This window comes from Brachyhypopomus gauderio, chromosome 13 (assembly GCF_052324685.1).
Source record: "Brachyhypopomus gauderio isolate BG-103 chromosome 13, BGAUD_0.2, whole genome shotgun sequence".
NCBI lineage: Eukaryota > Metazoa > Chordata > Actinopteri > Gymnotiformes > Hypopomidae > Brachyhypopomus > Brachyhypopomus gauderio.
In genome coordinates this window covers 16,890,534-16,910,362 of record NC_135223.1, presented here as the reverse complement: position 1 = coordinate 16,910,362, position 19,829 = coordinate 16,890,534, and the positions used below count along the sequence as shown (strand labels likewise).

Sequence of the window (19,829 nt, the reverse complement as noted above, 5' to 3'; positions counted from 1 at the left end):
TTTTTATCATATATTTTTTATCCTGTAATCCTCCCCAGGTGCGTGCTTCCCATGCATGGTGGATGTGGTGCCGGTCAAGAATGAAGATGGTGTGGTTATCATGTTCATCCTGAACTTTGAAGTCACGACTGACGACACACCAAACAACCCCACCCTGCAACTCAACCACCGACTGCCTCTCTCTTGGCGACCCATGAGTAATCCTCCTCCCATTCTCACCCTCACACTTTTGATTTTCCACTGGCTCACTGACTCATCCTTGGGGTCTATATCTCTTCATCTCTCTCTCTCTCTCTCTCTCTCTCTCTCTCTCTCTCTCTCTCTCTCTCTCTCTCTCTCTCTCTCACTTTCAGATCGATCATGGCGTCTCCGCCTACGTCTGCCTCTTCTGAAGTCACACACAGCCAGCCAGTCCTCTCTTCAGGAGGACCCTGAGACTGGGCATGTTGTGGCTTTGCGTGGCACTGCTGCTCCCCAGGTCAGTAGCAGTCACGAGTCACTGGCCCTGACTGAGCTTCTGTCCCTCAGAGAGCATGAGCAGGTCCGCCCCGCCACCGCCACCACCACCACCACCACCACAACCACCACCGCCGCTGTGGAAACCCCTTCGTCCTCACTGTGGCTGGAGGACAGGCGCACCCTGCTGGGCGTCGAGTTCACACCCTCCCCCCCAGGCCCTCCGCCTGCCCCGGCTCCGCCCCCGGGTCAGTCCTCCCCGCGGCCCCACAGGCTGAACATGGATGCCTCGGTGTCCAACTGCAGCCTGACGCCCAGCCGCTCGCGGGAGAGCTTCCACAGCATGCGGCGTGCCTCTTCAGTGGACGACATCGAGTCCATGAGGCCCGAGTGGGAGCGCAAGCACAGCACTCGTGTCTCCAGCAGCAGCACGGGTGAGCCAGCCAGAGAGGACCGCGCCGCCCTGACCTCAGTACATTGCACAACACCAGGCAGGCAGCTTAGAGTGGACCACCCAGGCACGCCGTCCTGACCTCAGTACAACACACAACACCAGGCAGGCAGTTCAGAGAGGACACCTAGTGAAGTGGCAAGATCAAAGTGACAAAAACATGCTTTTATCAACTCATAAAAAGGCAATGTCATTAAAGGTATATTTTTATATTTTGGATCTTACCAAAGCATAGTACTACCTCATAAACAAATGTCCCTTCAGTTTACTGCTGAAAAACATAATAATAATAATAATAATAATAATAATAATAATAATAATAATAATAATAATTATTATTATTATTATTATTATTATTATTATTATTATAAAAACATTTTAGCAATATCATGCCATCCCAGACGTTGCTTAAAGTATTGTGGGCACTATTGTATCAGTGTCAGTGTCAGTGTAAAGTATCAGTGGCACTGGTCTCTCCACCCTGTAACCCAGCTGTGCTCCTTTACAGGTGCTGTGAACAACAAGTCCAGCATCCTGAACTCTACCTCCGACTCAGACCTCATGCGTTACCGCACCATCAGTAAGATCCCCCAGATCACCCTCAACTTCGTTGACTTCAAGCCGGACCCCCTCATTGCACTCCCCCCTGGCGAGATGGACATCATTGCTCCCTGCAAACTCATGGATCGCACACACAACGTCACAGAAAAGGTCACGCAGGTAAGGCAGAGTACAGTGCAGTTATACAGTGCTATTTTGAATGTCCAAGAGTGGACCTTCTTCCTAATGGTTTGAAGACAAATTTGCACATTACCTGTCTGGACCTTTTGTGTTGTTTTGAGTATAGTCAAATTTAAGCTTGCATTTTTTGATTTGAAAGGAAGTTCTGGACAAGAGAGATTGCATTGATTGAACAGCATGACATGCTGACTGTGTGAAATTGTGCTGATCTCATTTTTGGCTGGTTCCACCATTAAGATTTTTAGCAAATTTAGAGGTTCATAAGCTTCAGCATTTTGACTCCTAACATTTTTCTTCATACTTCTAGCATTTGGGTCCATGGTGTACAACTAAGTCTGATAGGTACAGTCCCATATGTTTTTCATGAGTCTGCGTTTTTATGGGCATTTAATACTGAATGATCTGATGGCTGCTATGGGTATGAATCACTGCAGATGCTTGAATGGCACATATGTTTCCTTGGCGATTAACTCTTAGAATGGCGAGACTCCAGAACTCCTGTTTCGTCACTATGGCAGCAGCTATGGTCCAGCAGCGGGGGCAACGGGGGATCCTGGCTTTGGCGAATACTGTGCAAAGCCATCTTTTCATTTCTTGCTGTTCATCTTCTTGGGTTAAATTAGCATCAACACTTCTCTTTTTCAGTAGCATGGTGATTAGGAAGGTGATAACACACTGGCCAAGTGAGAACATGCGTTATTCATTTAAGAGGTAATTATACAGAGCATGAAGTGTGAAAAGTCTGTTTTTAATTTGTTTTGGGGTTTTTTTTGCAACTGCATAATGATTGTGTTATCGAAGTTGCATTGTAGATTGTAGAGCCTCTGACCCTCTCTCCAAAATCATAAAGTCATGCACTTGACAACATACATTAGTGACAATAATGAGAATAATGACATTGACAATAGTGGGAGCCTCGTGCACCTTGCTGGGTGTACTCAGGTTAAACTAACGCACCTCCATGCTATATGGCTGACCTGCGCTCCCAGTACTGCTCTGCAGAAATGAAGAGAGAGATTGATGACGTTAAGTAATGATAAATGAGCCTGCAGGACCTCTACACTATGGTAAAAGATTCTTGCTGCCAGCTGCTCAGTGGTTTGTGATGTGACAGTCATGTGTCTGAAAGATATTTTTGGAAAGTACTGGGCAAAATGCATTTCTTTACATTGGATGTGTTCAAAGAATTGAGATATCTTTCTTCTTATTTGTGCTTGCGATGTATAGCATGTAATATTTCAGAAATCTATAAAATAGTTTAAAAAGTCATCTGTCCCTGGTTAGAAATAGCAGCAATTTCCTAATAAGAGAATAAGTGACACAGCCTGGCAGGTCCCTTTCCACTGCATTTCACGGAGACTAGCATTCACATACATCAGTCACCTCCCAGATTAAAGTGCCGGATCTTTCTTTCACTTTCATATCGCAATAAATACCAGTGAAGACAGCAAGGAGCTGACCTCTGGTCCTGTCCTCTGAGATGCTTGATGTACACACAGCCCTGGAGAGCGTGTCTAAGTGTTTTATGGCGTGTTATATGTGCGTACACTGTGTGATGATGAGTAACTATTGAACTGCAAAAATTACACTTGAGCACCTGCTAGCACCTGTGCCCCCTTTGACACGGGGGCGTGGCTACAACTTCTCTAGTATCTCTTGCATCTCCCAATGGGGAAGGGCATGGTTGTCATGATGATGTAGGACTCTCTGATGTAGGTGATGGTTTGGATCTATCTGATCAAGCTTTACTGGATGCTCAGACCAGGTTTGCACTCTGATGTCATAATAAAAGCGTGATTTCTTTCCATGATTTTCCACAGCAGACTCAAATAAGGAGGAATTCACTAATTATTGCCACAGTGAGTGTCAGATATATTTGCACATTATTCTGCATGGTTTCTAGTTTTTGAGTGTATTGGTGTGTGTGTCTTTTCTTTAAGCTTTCTTTTTCTGGGTTGGACGGCTCATTGGGAGTTTCGGCTGTTCAACACATTCTGCACAGTGTGTTTTATTCAGGTGAAGACAGGGGGCTTTCCTACCCTGCAGATGTACCAGACTGCTGTATAAGATGCTGTGCAGAACACAATACACTCTGCTGTGGATGAATCAGTAGAGTAACATTCACTCATGGGTTTGTGAGAGTGTGGGGAGGTGGGGGAGGTGGCTGTGTACGTGTCTGGGTTATTTTGTTTGCGTTTGTGTATTTTTTTTACCCTGGTACCCATTCAAAAGACAGTGTAGTTCAGGTGCCGAAAAGTAGGCAGGTCACAATGCCCATGGAGAAGACACCAGCTGTACCTTTAATTCATGGTGGGATATTTTTATCACAGAAACACACCCACACACGCTCTTACACCCACACACACATACACATATATATTTACCCACACACACAAACACACGCACACACACACAATTGCACACAGATGCAAATGCACACAGACCCAGAGTCAATTTAGCACTTTTATAGTAATACACAATGACAATTCAAAGGGCTCCACAAAGAATAGTTGCTACATAGATAAATAAATCTAGTGATTTAAAAAATATATGTAAAACTATTTATTAAACCACGCAAATTACAAATAGAGATCTAAATAAACTAGTAACTAAAATAAGTGTTGCAATTAAAAAACATTCAGATTAAAAATGTAAAGTGAAAAAATAAAAAGAGTGAAGAAATAAAGCAGAATAAATTAGTTCTCAGTTGAACTAGGTCCCCCAACATGGAGCTGGCAATGTTTAAAACGTTTAGTACAGATTTATTGCGGAACATCTGAACAGTACAGGCCACAAGGTGTCAGTATAATGGCTGTTTCTTTATGTGATGAAGAATCACAGGGGTAAAATGACCTATTGCTCCTTTAATATTCATAATTTATGTTATTTATGTTATTTAAGAGTGCAATAATAGTTAAAACATAGACTCCTGGTGATGTGCTCTGAAATGATATTAAATGAGAGCATTTTGTATGCATAATGTATGCTCCTAATGGGAAGTAACTATTGATGTTCTTCTAGAAACATGCTAACTTGTGATTTATGTCAATTATTCACTATTTTTGCAAGAAATAGAATATGCATGTGGAGCTTGGTGTTTAGCTTCACACACACCTTCATGATCACTGGAAACATTATAAAGTGAATAACACCGCGTCTTCTTGCTGTGCATTTGAGTACTTCCAATGAAAGGTCTCCCTCTCTGGACTATCTTTCCCACTTTCCCTGGTCCAACACTGTAGGAAGGAAAGATCTCTGTTGTGGTAAAAATGTAACAGCAGTGAACACTTGACGATGCATTTTATTTTTGGTTTAACTGATTATATGGGGCTTTCTTCATAGTCTGTGTACCGGTAGTTTGTATGGGAATACTATGGCTTTAACATTCTTTTATAGAATCAACAATATGTAACTATTAGCAGTGCATGCTCATCCACTAGTACTAGGAACCAAGCACAGTCAGGAGATCAAACCAGAAAGGAAACCGCGCTCATGTCAAAGTTCACTTTGTGGACATGCCAAAGTCAGATCCTCCCTGATCACATAAAACCTCAGATTAAAGATTTAACACCTCTCTGTGTAGGCCTGTAGGGTCTGGTGATAAATAATTTATACAAAGTGTGCAGCACGTCTATTTAAAATAAATGACTCATGTTAATTATTCTGTTTAGGTAAGAGTTCTAAAGGGGTCTGTGTTCCGATGTTTTTAAAGCAGAGGGATTTTTTCTTTCAGACCACCTGTAAGTCAAACTTTCAAGCAATTAAAGATCCTGGATCGAAGATTTCATATATAAACAAAAATGTGAGACCACTGGTGTTATGTTTGGAGTTTCAGATTTAATGATTTGTTTAATGAGCAAGATATGAAGTTATTGTTTATTTCATATTCATATTATATTTTATTTATACTTTAAACGAATTTGCATTCTAGAAGCGAAGCACAAAGAGGCACTTCTGCTGCCAGTCATGCAAATGCCATTCAGCCAGTGGCATTAGAGAAGGATGCAGAAGGATGACACACACTCTTTGGTTAAGGTGCTTTGGCACCTGCTGTCTACACATGCACATGGAACATCTAACACGTAGACGTCTGCAGCGAGAGAAGCTCTCTCCTCTGCTCATACTCAGCTCTCTCACATGGTCATTTCCTGCTTCATTGCTTTTCCGAGTCATGATCTCTATTATCTATGTAATTATCATGATCTGTGTATGTCAGTCAGAGAGTGTGCGCTTTATAGACCCGAGTGCTTCATCCAGAGTGGCCCGAGAGGCAGTGGCCTTGAGCTTGGCCTTGGCATCAGCCAATCTCGGCCCTGGCATCTGCAAGGCTGTCATGTCATACGGAAACACCTTTAATCAGCAACAGGACCCGCACGCCCACTCTTCCTCCGCATATGTAGAACTTAAAGAGACTATATGGGTGTCCTTGAGATGGTCAGCAGGACGCGTTGCCTGCCCAGCATGCTCCGGCTATAGGTGGATTTGATTGATGCAGGTCAAAGTGTCAAGACAGCTGGGTGGAGGTCTGAGTGATTAGAGCCCTCAGGGGCTCAGGGTACAGCCCGCCCTGACATATTTGAAGTGGTGCTTTGGTCCAAGGTAACGGGTTCCTGAAGCACTAAGGTGAGGAACTAGTGCGGTAAAGAATGATAAACTTCATAATATTTTTCCTGTGCTAAAAGCCTGTGTGTGGTTTTCTGCTACACATGAACAAGGGCACTTCCAGAGTCCCCTATGCCCTCTACAGTGGGACCTGTGCTTTACCAGCGTCTGCCCTTCCCCTCCGGCTCACTTCTCTCTGTCCTGCATGCTGCCTCTCTCGCCCCAGGCCCTGATTTACATGTGTGCAGGGATGCTTTTCATACAGCTGATTACTATTCCCTGCTGTTTCTAGCCTGAAACCTGAGCTTTGTGATTTGCATGCATATTGTATATGTGTGTGTGTGTGTGTGTGTGTGTGTGTGTGTGTGTGTGTGTGTGTGTGTGTGTGTGTGTGTGTGTGTGTGTGTGTGTGTGTGCGTGCAGCTTCTCAGAGAGAGTTTGTGCTCCTACGTCATTGCTGCTGACGTTCACGCTGACAGACAGATCAAAGTTAAAGCGGAGGATGTGCACCATCGTGTGCCTGGCCCACCTCAACTTCAGTCCCTCCCTCCTACGCCCTCCACCAACACACACACTCATGCACACGCACACACACACATATGGGTGACCCATTTTGGCATCATCAGTGCCATTAATCTCAGTGAGTAGGGGCTGGTCTGGCACTTTGCCCTCATAACTGGCCCTTCTATTGGGCCTTGCTCTAAGCATCATCGATTTGGGGTGCATCACTAACATGTCTGACTCATCTGACGACCAAGCTTCAGTTTGTCCTATTATTTTACCCCACACAAACAAACAAGCAAATGAATGAACAAACATCCTTTGGTACATTCTTTTTAATATTGCCCAACTAAACATAAATGCCAATAGCTGACTTTTAGGACTTTGTTCTAAACTCGGATTAGGAAGAGTGATTATGGTATGCCTGAGTGGGGTTCAGAAAAGAAGCCTGATTAACTACTGACGCTTTCGTGCTCACATGCTCAATCCGTCTCTGTTACACCTACATTCATCTTACCATGCGCCTACAGTTTGTCACCCACAATGTACATAGAACAGCAGTTGTAAGTAAATCAGTGCTGTACATCCCAGCCCCAGAGTTGATGGTATAGGGGAAACATCCCTTCCTCTGGCTGAGCTAATTGGCCGTATAGTTTTGACATCCACTGGTAATGATTTCTGCCAGTGCTCGGGCTCAGCGGCCTTGCCGGCCTAATCCATCACCGCAGCGCTCCGAGCACGGGAGCCCGACAGGCTCATCTCTGCAAGCACTGAAGTGAACACGGGCACGTGGAGGTGCACCAACCCCGCCGCACGCAGCCACCGCTCACACACGGCGCCGGCCGGCAGAGTGTGCACCAGCACACCGAGCCACGGGCCATGTTCTTGGCGGGCGTGTCTGGGGGGGGTAGGCCCTGGGTGATGGTGTAATTTACCCAGACTGCACTTCTGTCACCGCTCCACCCAACATCTGTCTGCCAGTGTAAATGGCACAGCAAATACCAAGAGACTCATACAACTGAAGCTAATATCACACAATCACAGAGCTTTTCACAAAGTCTTTCTTGTGACACTTATAGGACACATGCGTGCACACGCGCGCACACACACACACACACACACACACACACACACACACACACCATCCATTTCCCCCCCAAAATTCTTGTTTTTTCTTTCTTTTTATCATTCTTCTGCTGTTGCTGATTCTGTTGTACAGTGACTGTACATGCTTTTATGAAAGGTGCTTTTTAGCAGTACATTTACATTCTAATATCATTCCATTCTCCATGAATGTCCTAGGCCTAAGACTTTTACTTTGACACATCCATTTTACACACCCCCTCTCTCGCCCACTTCCCATTAAGCTTTGCTTAATAAAAGCAAGCAAGCACGCCATTCTTATGCTGTGGATCACTGTTAATGATACCTCATTTCTCCAGATGACATCGTAAGACTCATGAACCAGCAAAATGTAATATCACAGGGAATTCACTCCAGTGCTTCATATGTTGACTTTAGCAAAGCCTGATAATCCACACAGGACCAGGATCAGAGGACTGCAACTCTGAACTCTGATCTTTTATACTTTGAATGACATGTCTGCCCTTTATAGCTGGCAGAATACAAAAGTTCCTCAAACCTCCTAATATTTTTTTATTGTAGATTTTGAAGTTTTCTTTATTTTCCATTTCTATCAAGTTTCATATGCTGAGAGAGATTAGACCCTCCTTTGACACTTCCTATCAGGAGATTTATGGGTCACTTCACCGATGATGCAGAGACAGCCATCTTCATTTAAACCAGCTGCTATTCAGAAGCAGCTACTGATAATTTAGTCCTAGGTTTGGTTCTTGTCCTACTCTCTTAAAGAGACCATTTTAATCAGCACTTAGTTTCTGTGGTAAGCAGAACTGAAATCCTGTGCTGAAAAAAGCGGCAGACTCTTTAGTAGTTCGTGGTCCATACCATCTGCCCATGTCAAGGGTTGTGTGTGGGGGGTGGGGTGGTAGGCGTTGATATGTTCTTGCTGTTTCTGCTCCATGGCTGCTTGTGCGAGTGGTGGCCGCACGCATGGCTTCCCTGTTTTACCGGGACCATATGTTCTCAATGTCAGCCAAGCAGACTGAGAAAAAAGCCCAAAGGCCTAGATCCACATGTCACACTAGAGGAATGCAAAGACATGCGCGCATACATGCACTTGCATACACACGCAGGCGGGCACATGCGCCTGAAAATATGTTCACTGGTTTGCTTTAAAAATAGCAATTCAAATTTTTTTAAATCCTGTTTTCGTGGGTTTTATGAGCTTGAAGCCCAAATTATGTAAAAATAAACAAATAAATACACACACACACACACATATTTATGACATGTTTGTTATCATGTTGGTAATGATCATGTGATTTTGCTGTCATGTTAGTAATGATCTGTGATTGGTAATTGCTGTAATTTTGTTGTGATGCTAGTTGATAACAATCATGTGATTTTGTTGACATGTTGGTAATGGTTATGTGATTTTGTTATCTGGCAATGCAGCTTTCCTAAACTGCATTTCTTGCTAATATTACTAGGAATATTCGGTAGGGGTACACGTGAATCTGTTTGGAAATGAAAATAAGTGTTAGTGTTTGAAGCGGTTAACATTTGTTTGTGTGTGACTGTGCATGGAGACACATTATCACCTGCAGGGAGGGTGAGGTAATACATAATAATAAAGGTCAGTTTTCCATGGAACAGCTTTAATGTGGAGAATTGTACCATTAGTGATCTAATGGGATTCTTTTGTAGTAACAGCCAGAAACCGCTTGCAGAAGATCTTTCGTTGCTCCCCAGGGAACATGTTGCAAACCTGTGAACAAGTAAAGATGGATATGAAAGCTTTACCACAATGCTGAGCACAGGGTCTGTGTTCAAGAATAACTACGACTGGATATTATTACATTTGTAATGACATGGAATTATATAACTGAATTATGTAATGAAAGTATGTGCCACATGGGTAAAGCTTTACTGATCCTGGGGATGAAAGCGTCCTCTTTTTGAGCTCATATCTGTGTGTAAGCTATTTGTTTGCCTTCATGCACAAACTGCATGTTGAGATGGAGCGATGCATCATGGCCATGTGACTAGAGGGTGGCGTGTGGCGTCATGGCGACTGCCTGCAGGGCCTCCCCGGTGAAGCGTTCCCGTCGCTGAGTCCGCAGGACAGAAATAGAGCCGTCAGGAACGAGTGCCTTCGTGCTTCTTCTGCAGCTGCGTGTGGAGCTAATCAAGTCCTGAGGATTTTACGCAGCACACACCCCTAACGGCTGTGGGCGGTGCTGCTCTGACACATCCATGGAGACGGTGAAGGCGTCCTTTGAAGAAGTTGTGTACCTGTGCTGTATCAAACGTCCATCTTATTAAACGTGTAGCCCAGCACAGTCTTCATGACCCCTTGGCACGTTTCACCTCCTCCTGTCATTTCTTTCGCTTTGGTTTCATCTGTGTCCAGCCAGACATGTTTAGTCCGGGGTTGATTGGGTAATATTTGCCCTTGCTTCCCTCTCCCTCCCTCTCTCCCTCCCTCCTGTCCGTCCTCGTCTGACCAGCCCTCAAACGGCTGAGCTGAGCCCATGGATTTGATGGAGCTGATGGATTTGGGTGGCAGCACTGAACCATGAAAACCATGAATGGGCAGCCATGTCAGCTCAGCCTTGCTGGAGCACGGGAGAGCCGCTGCTAACACTAGGTGCCTCTCACTGACTCACACAGGCTCCTCTGCTGGGTTTGGCAGTCACGTTACTTTGCCGCCCTGCTAATTTCAATGCATTACATGTGAGCACTTTGCTGTGGGCGATGTAAATCATCCTGTAATTTGGGTTTCTAGAATGTAATGCTTGCTGATTGGGTGTCACAGTATATCATGAACAATCACATAGTGACACATTTATTCAGTCTAAGTGGCACTGCCTAATCAGCGGTTTTCAAATATCCAAAGGCAATGCTTTTAAACGCAAGTAGAATACAGACAAAAAGCAGACACTGTATCACTCTGTCTGGGCTTTAGGTCTTCTGATGGAGCGCTGCTCAGATCACAGCTTTGCTCATTCACTTGCCTTGTGGACCTTTCGTTGTCTGACTGTTGTCCAGTAATATCTCCTTGTGCTTAGCCACCAAGATACAGCTGAGGGTGGCGATTGCACCTTAACCGCAGGACACATGACCCCTGGCTCTGCATCAGACCTCCACTAATTAGGGTTCGGGAGTCCCTGTCACAGCCCCTCTTTGGAGAACCCGCGTCCAGTGAGGAGATCGGCTGATGGCTTCGCGCCCGCTGCAGACTCTCCGGTGGGGTTGCGGGGGTCGTGATGGCCTCCTGCGCAAAGCTGCGAAAGGGAACGCTTTGGTTTAAAGAGCAGCCGCTTGAAACCCTCACAGGCTCACAGCGTGAGGCAGTCTCTGCCTTTGTGAAGCGTCACGAAAAGTTATTTCCAGCTACAGAGAAGCGGCAGGCAGAGCTCTGTGGAGCGGAGCAGCCCGGGAGACTCGCGTCTCTGGGACAGCAGGCCTTCCTCAGGGACAGCCGCTGAGGACACGTTCTCGGGAGTCAACCCGTTACCTTCGCCGATTGTGGTTTACGGCTTCATGCAGCATTACTGCATGATTTCCAACATGCATAAACACACAGTGCCTTTTCACTGGATATTTGTTTAGCCAAGTCCCTAGAGTGTGTGGTCCCAACTAAGGGGGCTAATTTGGGGTGTGTGATGAATGCACGGGGTGCTTATTAATTAAGGGTGCCTGCGTGAGCTGCCATGTGATGCATTGTCGCGCCGCCGCTAACTAGATTACCTCCGCCGTCCTCGGGGACGCGCCTTGGCACTAATGACGACGGTGAGTCATCCCGCCGGCCGGCCACGGGATGAGCGATTGTCGCGAGCGCCATCTCCGCAGGGTATCTTCCAGCGAAGCCGTCGGCCTGCCGCGCTCTCCACCGAACACTTCTGCTGAGTGGGCCCAATTCAGATCAGCCGCTGGGATAACCTGAGCAGGCGCGGGCGTGAGGTGACCCCGCTTTGGTGCTGCCTGCGGTCTGGACCCGTAGTGAGCCACTGACACGTTAAAGACGTTACCGTACATTAAACAGAACTGGCTTCCCTCTCTAGTCCCCTGGCAGCAGCGCTGACCTTTGCTGCGGTGCGTCAGGAGGCGAGCACGCCCCCGTTCTGGCGCCCTTATCCATCAGCTCGTAGAGGAGATGGGAGTCATCCATCTCGGAGGAGTGTCTTATCGGGGTCCGCGCTTCCAGCTCCAGCGTCGTGGCTCTGGGGAGCAGGAGCTGAAGAATGACAGAGCTGTCCTTTCCCTCACCTTGAGCTGCAGCAGCGTCATCCGCGCGGGGCTGGATGGCGGGCCGCGGGCCACACCTGACCCCCCCACCCACTCCTGACGCCTCCGAGATTGATCTGGGCAGGTAGAGTCAAAACGACGTGGCTGTCTGACGCAGGTGCTCTTTTGTGCGAGATAAGGCCCGTGAGTGATGTGGAGGGATTTTAAACGCCGCCACCCAGACTGCCTCATGTCGGCCCCGCCCGTGACTCTTCCCTCTCTCACCATGATGGTTGTGTTTCTGTCAGAACAAGAGGTGTGTGAGCAGATGCTACGGGCCTCTAAAGCCTCCATCACTCAGGGCTGGAATGGCAGGTGTTGCATTTCGCATCCTGAGCCAGGGCGTTGAACACCGGGTCTATTTTGAAACATGCTACATGCACGTGCACGTGGTCCATAGAAAAAAGGACATATTCGGTACATTGCAAAGTGTGTGTGTGTGTGTGTGTGTGTGTGTATGTGAGTGCTCATGAAGATGCATTAGCACAGTCTTTGGTATTACAAGAACGTGGCACAGAATTGCCTACCTCAGCTCTTTGAGGTGTAAGTGGGGCAGAGTCATGTGGGGTGTGGAGGAGCCATCTGTTTTCAGGACACAGTGGAAACAAAACGAAAGCAACAGCTGGAACAGTGGCTTCCTCTCACTCCAGCACCACTCTCCCCAGTCCCCGACGGGCTAGGACCTCTCTGATTCATCTAGACAGAAACCAGAGAACAGTCCTTCATGATGTAGATGGACGCTCATATGGCACCTGTGAGAGGACACTTCATCTCCAGGGGGTCCCAATCACATCGTGAATGTAATGAAGTTATACTGATGTCTAATTTAATAGCAGCTCCAATTAAAAACAGAATGTATGACCAAAGTCATTTAAGGACATGATATAATTTTAATGATTAAAAAAGACACCAAAAGGTGCCATAAATGAAATTGTGTAGTAAAAGTTTGATTAGATTCAGAGAGCAGTATGATGCTTCAGTGGCACTTTAACCCAGCCTAGACCCTATGGATATTAGCAGGTTTAATTAGGAGTTCTCACTCTCCACATCTCAGTGACACCACTTATGTCTTGATTTCTAAATATATGATTCACGATATTCATTACATTCCAGTATACATAATTGGTTTTAGAACCTGTTCCTAATTTAAACATATCATGCGGTGATAGTGGAGGTGTAAATGACTCTTATCTGCTGCACACACTTTAACAGGGGTCTTGTGTAAGGTCATTTTTTCCGTGTCGTATTGCAGGATGTCATTAGTTCCCAACCTGCTGTTCGGACAGCTCTGTGACCTTGGCTTTGCTGAGCACGCGTTTACGTGCGTGTGTGAGTGTGTGTATGCAAATGGAGCAGAGACAGCAGCAATTAACTCTTCTTTATACAGTAGATATTCACAGTGTTATATATCAGCAGAGTTGTCCATCTTTTAACCTTTGTTTAGGACCTCTTCATATTTTGGCTGAAAATTTCTTCATTTTAAAAAATGTATTTCAATTTATTATCTATTCAGAGACAGGAATGTCGTTAGGAGATTTACTCACTTTCTGAATGACTCACAAAGACCACGCCCAGAATAAATTTCTGAGTTTGAACAGAAAATATCAATAAAATCAATGATGGTCAAGGATCTTTCTTTGGAGGCATAATTGCCTCAGCAGACAAAATGAAATCCTCACCTGACCATTCAAAACCATCAGCCCAGCAGTTCATTTTATTAAGCAACGGGATCTTTGATATGCTGTAGACACTGATGGGACAGACAGTCAGGAGGTGTAATGATCACCTCATTTCCCATTTAGTTTGATAGTTTGTGGCTTCCTTAATCCTCTCTGGAGATCAACTAAATTTGGAAACAGTTCAGATGGCAGGACATCTTTTCAGCTTTGATTAGCAGAAACATGCCAGGTTTTGGAAGGGCAACTTGATTACAGGAGGATCATGACTCAATTTTATTAAGTTGGACCCGGTTATGTTTAAGTGCACAAGGTACCGACTTGAAGCTCTGCTACCGGACTCACACTGTGTTAAGAGGATTTGGATTATTAAAAATACACTTCAAATGAATGATATACAAAAGAGATACACACAGAGACACGCACACACATAAGGACACACACACACACACACACACAGACGTGTGTGAACAATGACATAATATTAGACTAGTTTGTACTGCCAGAAGGTTTCAGTAAATGTTTCCATTTTCTCTGAAAAATTGGCTAAATGCGTTTGTAAAAAGATAATTTTTTCAAAATGATTTGGACTTTAAAACCCACTGACACATCAGATCAGAATTTATTTCCTCAACATAAACAGGAATTTATAATAAGTTGGATAGAACATTATTACAGAGTCTCTTTTTGAAGATCTGTTGTTTTATTGTATTTTACCTTATATGGTTGGGTAAAGTATGCCCTAATCTTGTAACATTCAACTGTGTTCTATTTTTTCTGCCATTTTTTGAGAAAATATTCTTAATGTAGCTCTAAATTTCTCTTTGAACAGACCAGGCACTCTGACTATACAAACAAGAAGTCCATTAAGTTAATGTATTTATTAGATCAAACACAATCATTGTTTGCCTGCCTTTGGTCTAAAAGCATTAAACAACACCAGGGTGCATTTCTTTAAGTTTCTATGGTCTGTACTGCTTTTATGTAAACACTGTGAACCTAAGCATTTTTGTTTTATACGTAATGCCTAGTTTTACATTTTATCTCCCTTAAAATATTTATACAACTTTGAGATACAGCCAATATACTACCAAAAACACTTCTGTGTTTACAAAAAAAATGTTTTTTAGGCAAGTATCAAAATTTCATATTAGTTATGATTTAATTGTAGAATGTTCATGGAATATGCATTGGATATACATCGGGTATAATCTGATGAACTTCCTGAATCATTGACCTTCGTTTTTGAGTTAATAAATCATACAAAGATATTAACGTCACTGGCAACACAACACCCTTAGTAATCATCACTGTAGGGGCGAGGTCAGTGCTCATGTGACCACTGGCCCAGCCAATAGCAGCACTCTTGTGCCAAGGTAGTGGGTAGCTGGGTAATAGACTCATGCAGACTCATGCAATGAAACACAGAAACAAAGAAGGGCTGACAGGAAGTTCTGTAAATGTCCTATTATCCACCCCATCCAGGTACAGGAAGAATTACAGAGCTTAACAGTTCTGGTCCCAGCATTAAAGTGTCGGGAAGCAGTAGTGCCAAGCACCTCACGCCTTCCACATTTTGATTAAAAGAAGAAAAACAGTCACTGCATATTAGAGTTCGCTTTCCGGTCCACTGTGGTCAGCAGTCACACCTGTTCTGCAGTTCCTTAAACATTACCTCTGTAACAATACACAAACGTCTGCAGAGGTCTTCATCTCTAACTGGCTACAGTTAAATTACATCCTGGGTTCACTGATCACGTGACCATAACTTGGTTATGAAAGCAGTGTAGTGATTTTTAATTTGTGATGATTTAGCTGTTGTCCCAGGTCTCATCATTACAGTAATGAGCACCTCCGTGTGCAGCTCTGAAAAGCCCTCTGCTTCACACCCGCTCACTCCCTCACTCAGCACCGCCTTCACCTGCTCTGCTGTGTGTGTGTGTGTGTGTGTGTGTGTGTGTGTGTGTGTGTGTGTGTGTGTGTGTGTGTGTGTGTGTGTGTGTGTGTGTGTGTGAAACATGACGTGTATCAGTGTGCTGAATTGCTGTGGGAGGTGGTGTATTGATGGTAACCCTGCAGTAATTGCTGCTGTGTATAAAAGTGTAGTGCGTGTAGGTGTTGGGGTTATGTCTCAGAGAATGAAGCCCTACGGGACAAACCCTCTATCACCTCGCTTTAACAAGGACCACGCACTCTCTCGCCCGGCCCCTGAAGGACACGCTGCAGCACTTCAAAGGCACGTCTTCTGACTCCGGATGAACGTATGTTGCAATTGCACACTTTCCGAGGTCATTGACCTCTGCGTCGGAAAGGGTTTAGTCTTAAACCTGGAGCTGGACACCTGGGCATCGTGGGAGGTGCTGAGTACTTCCTGGGTGCCAACACTCTCTCAAGGGCTAATTATGAAGCTGGCGGTGGTGTGATGGAGGACACAGTCCGGCCAGAGGTCCACAGAGCCCTCTGCCTGCTGCTCTGTGCATCCTGACTGAATGATGTATAAGGGGGGGTCTGAAAGCAGACGCTGCCTGCTTCTATTGCCTCTGGCTCCAGGACCTCACTGACACCAGAATGAATCCTCCTCCTCACACACAGTAATTAGACTCCAATTCGAGCAATCTTTCAGATACAGAATGTTTAGACACTTCCAGAGTTTTAGAAACAGATATTTTATATGTGACAGTTTCAACCATTGGTGGTAACCAAGTGATACTGGCATCTCAGTGAAGGAATACAAGAAGCTGGTGAAAAAGCAGTAACTCAGAGAGGAGATGTGGATGGTTAACACCAGGGCTGTCCTGGTGGTGATGAGCCACGTGTAGCTGAGGCCTCTAAGTCAGAGGAGTGGCTTCAAAAGATCCCAGGACTGTTAATATCAGTATCAGTCCAGAAGAGCACAGTTCTAGCATTCTAGGATCAGCAAAAATATAGCCACCACACGCCTTCTCTCAGGCAAAAGTTCAAACGAAAGGGGGAGGCAGGGAATGATACATGTTTAAAGATTTCTAACCATAGTTTGCAGTCAAGTAAACAGCATATAGAATTTAAAGGCAGAGTTTGAGTTAGGGATTCAAAGCAATGCCTCTGAATGTTTGGAAGACAGCAAATCACCTTGAAAGAGCTTGAAATCCCTCTTACTGACTTCAAATATATGTGCAAAGACCTAATGAGCCAAAAGAAGGGCAAGTGGTGAGAGCACAGAACTCCAAGACGTGCCTCGTTTTTTTTATATTGTATTATTTACATATATTCTGCATTTTTTTTCTAAATCCTCCAAATAATATTGTTACAATAATACTATTACTAATAATAATCTTTGTGTAATGATTCAGGGGGCTGGGTATGACTCGGATGCAAGTATTTAAATATTTTATTAAATAAAGGAGGCAACGCACTAAACAAAGGAAAGTAAATAGGTAAGGAAGTAAGTAAACTAATGAGAACATACGAATACCTGAACAGAGAAAGAACACAAACTAAACAGGACAGGGATGTGCACGAACATAACAACCAATACACACAGGCATCAAATGTCAACCAAACAGAGCTGCAACACCGAATAACAAACAGACTAAAACACACACGTAACAAACACGATAACCAGAGACGTAAAGCTTACATAAAGTAGAAACAGGACTAAACTACCAATCGAACCAAGACTACATACATGCAAATTTTAAACACATGATCCGAGAAGACGCAGACAAAAACACATGAATCTAGACGAGAGAGAAGCACACCAATGTAAACCAAACCTCCAAGGGAACAAACAGACAGGGAGAAATACACAATCGTGGGAAACGCACACGAGAATCAGGGAGGTGAACAGTATACATAGAGTACATACGAAAGGGAATTAAATAAATCAACAAAGAGAAACGGAAACTAAAACAAAGAAGACAAAACAGAACTAACCAGACCAGCACACGGGAGAAGCGAAGGGGGGGGGGGTACAGGCTACTGAACACAGAGCAGGACTAGCACTGGGGAGAACAGGGAACATCACCAGCACAATGACTGCAGGTGGAAACACTTGGACAGGGATGTGACAAACAGAAGGGAAACCAGGGTAACAGGAAAGACATGGCGGGGCAGACGACACGAGACCGGGATGGAGGGCAGAGCTGGATGTGACTGTTTGTATAGCACTTTTCATACATACATGCAACTCAAAGTGCTTTACACTTTGACCGGTTATTGCCTTGTTTCCTTCCTGGGTGTGTTTTGGAGCACTGTGTCTGTTTCTGTGGTCTGGTTATGAAACTGTTTGATTACTGTAGATTCGTTTTGTTAAACTGGACCACCTGCTATGTAGATGGCAGCACGACTGTTTCTTAAAAACATACCAGTCCCACCAGTCAAGCACGTCTACATAATCTCAAACAGATCACACAACTTCACTGTTGCATTAGGCAACGACGGAAAAAAACATCTATGAAGATGGATAACAGGACTCAGCTGAGCTTCTGTGGTATAAGCCTGCTTTAGTTGTCTTGATAGATGCTGGTGGTATAATGGTGCTACATTAAGCCATGCTGTCTGTCAGTTTTGGGGGACAGCCAGGGCCCTGTAGTTGATACCTTTTTAGTTTGTAAAATAAAAGCGTCTGAATACACAAGTGTATTGTTATGGGAGACCACAGGCAAAGTGGGCAGTGGTATTCTCTGCTCCTGTAATATTCTCTGGACATAATGACAGAGAAATCAACAAGGCGTTTCCCACAGAGTTGGATTTAAGGGAGAATTTATCAGTATCTTTGCTAAGTAAATAAAATGTGGTAATGTATTAAAGAGGAAGAGGTAATCTTACCTTAACCTCACCTTGGAGCTGAAATGTGACCCCCACATCATTTGCAGTGACATCAATAGTAATTGAACAAATTGCTTTACATAAGAGCCCCATCCTATCTGGTTGGGTGGATGTATTGTTTGTGTTTGTATCTGTGTATGTATGTGTGAAATAATACGAGAGAAAACAACAACATATGTGACACACACACACTAGAGAGTGAGGGTTCATCTTGCTAGTATCTACTAAAAGAACTACAAAAAATGTATGAAGTTCCAAAGCTAGTGGAAAGGAAGAGGAGATGGGAACAGTCCAGCAGAGAAGGAGATCGGACAGGCAGCAGCAATTAGCCCTGAACCACGAGGAGGAAGTGACCATCGAAGAGCAGAGCAGAGCAGCAGGAGAGGAGGAGAAGAGAGCACTGTGAAAAGGGGCATAGAGGGAGGGAGCAGAAGTGCTCCCCCCGACTTTAACTCCCCTTCTGATAAGACAGCGAGGGAGGGGAGGAGTGTGAAGGGAAGAGGGGAGGGGAGTGTGATCGAACGGGAGGGCGGTTAGTGCGGCGTCTGAGAGTTCGCACACAGTCAGTGAGGCAGATGGGGGAAGCCGGTGCGCTGTGGCTCCCACAACAGCTGCACCACTGAGAGGGAAGTGCAGAGGCTACAGAGGAAGTAGCCAGCAGCTCCGCCCCAGACACGGGGGCCAGCTCCACGTGGCCCACAGAGGCAGCCGTGCAGGAGGACGGTGAGAGGGTGCTTCTGCTCCTGGCGCTGGCCAGGCGGGTGTCACAGGTCGGGGGTGGCGGGCCCGGGGCAGGGGCCGAGGGCGTGCTGGCGCGCGGGGCAGATGGGCAGGTGGTGGAGGAGCGGTGGGATGGCCGCTGCTCGGCGGGGAGCGATCAGATGATGAGCGAGATGTCGCTCAGCGGTCGTGACAGCATCCCGCAGGAGGGGGCGTCGGGCGGCAGGAACGCCCGCGTGAAGAGGGCCGTGCGGATCTCCAGCATCGTGGCCCAGGAGGTGAGTGCTCTGGATACACCTCATACACCCGTCAGCAGCAGACGGGCACAGGGAAGCAGGAAGAACTGAAAACACAGGCATGGAGCGGTATTTTCTTGGTGTGTAATATATTTTGTATACAAGAGAAGCAGCAATCTCTGGGTTGTTTACTGGCTTGTTTGTTGATACATTAGTGTTCGCTTTGTGAATAAAGAACTCAACACCACATCTTGGTATGCTTTTAGT

General features: G+C 45.3%; 1 protein-coding gene across 2 annotated transcripts in view; it reads left to right on the top strand.

Moving 5' to 3' along the window:
* The window catches only part of kcnh2b (potassium voltage-gated channel, subfamily H (eag-related), member 2b), a 153,562-nt gene that overhangs the window by 91,508 nt on the left and 42,225 nt on the right, over positions 1 to 19,829 (top strand). For both annotated transcript variants that reach the window (XM_076971323.1, XM_076971324.1), the window contains exons 3-5: positions 39 to 197; positions 354 to 890; positions 1,416 to 1,627. In XM_076971323.1, the coding sequence (XP_076827438.1) occupies positions 39 to 197; positions 354 to 890; positions 1,416 to 1,627 (908 nt within the window). The remainder of the gene's footprint in view (positions 1 to 38; positions 198 to 353; positions 891 to 1,415; positions 1,628 to 19,829) is intronic.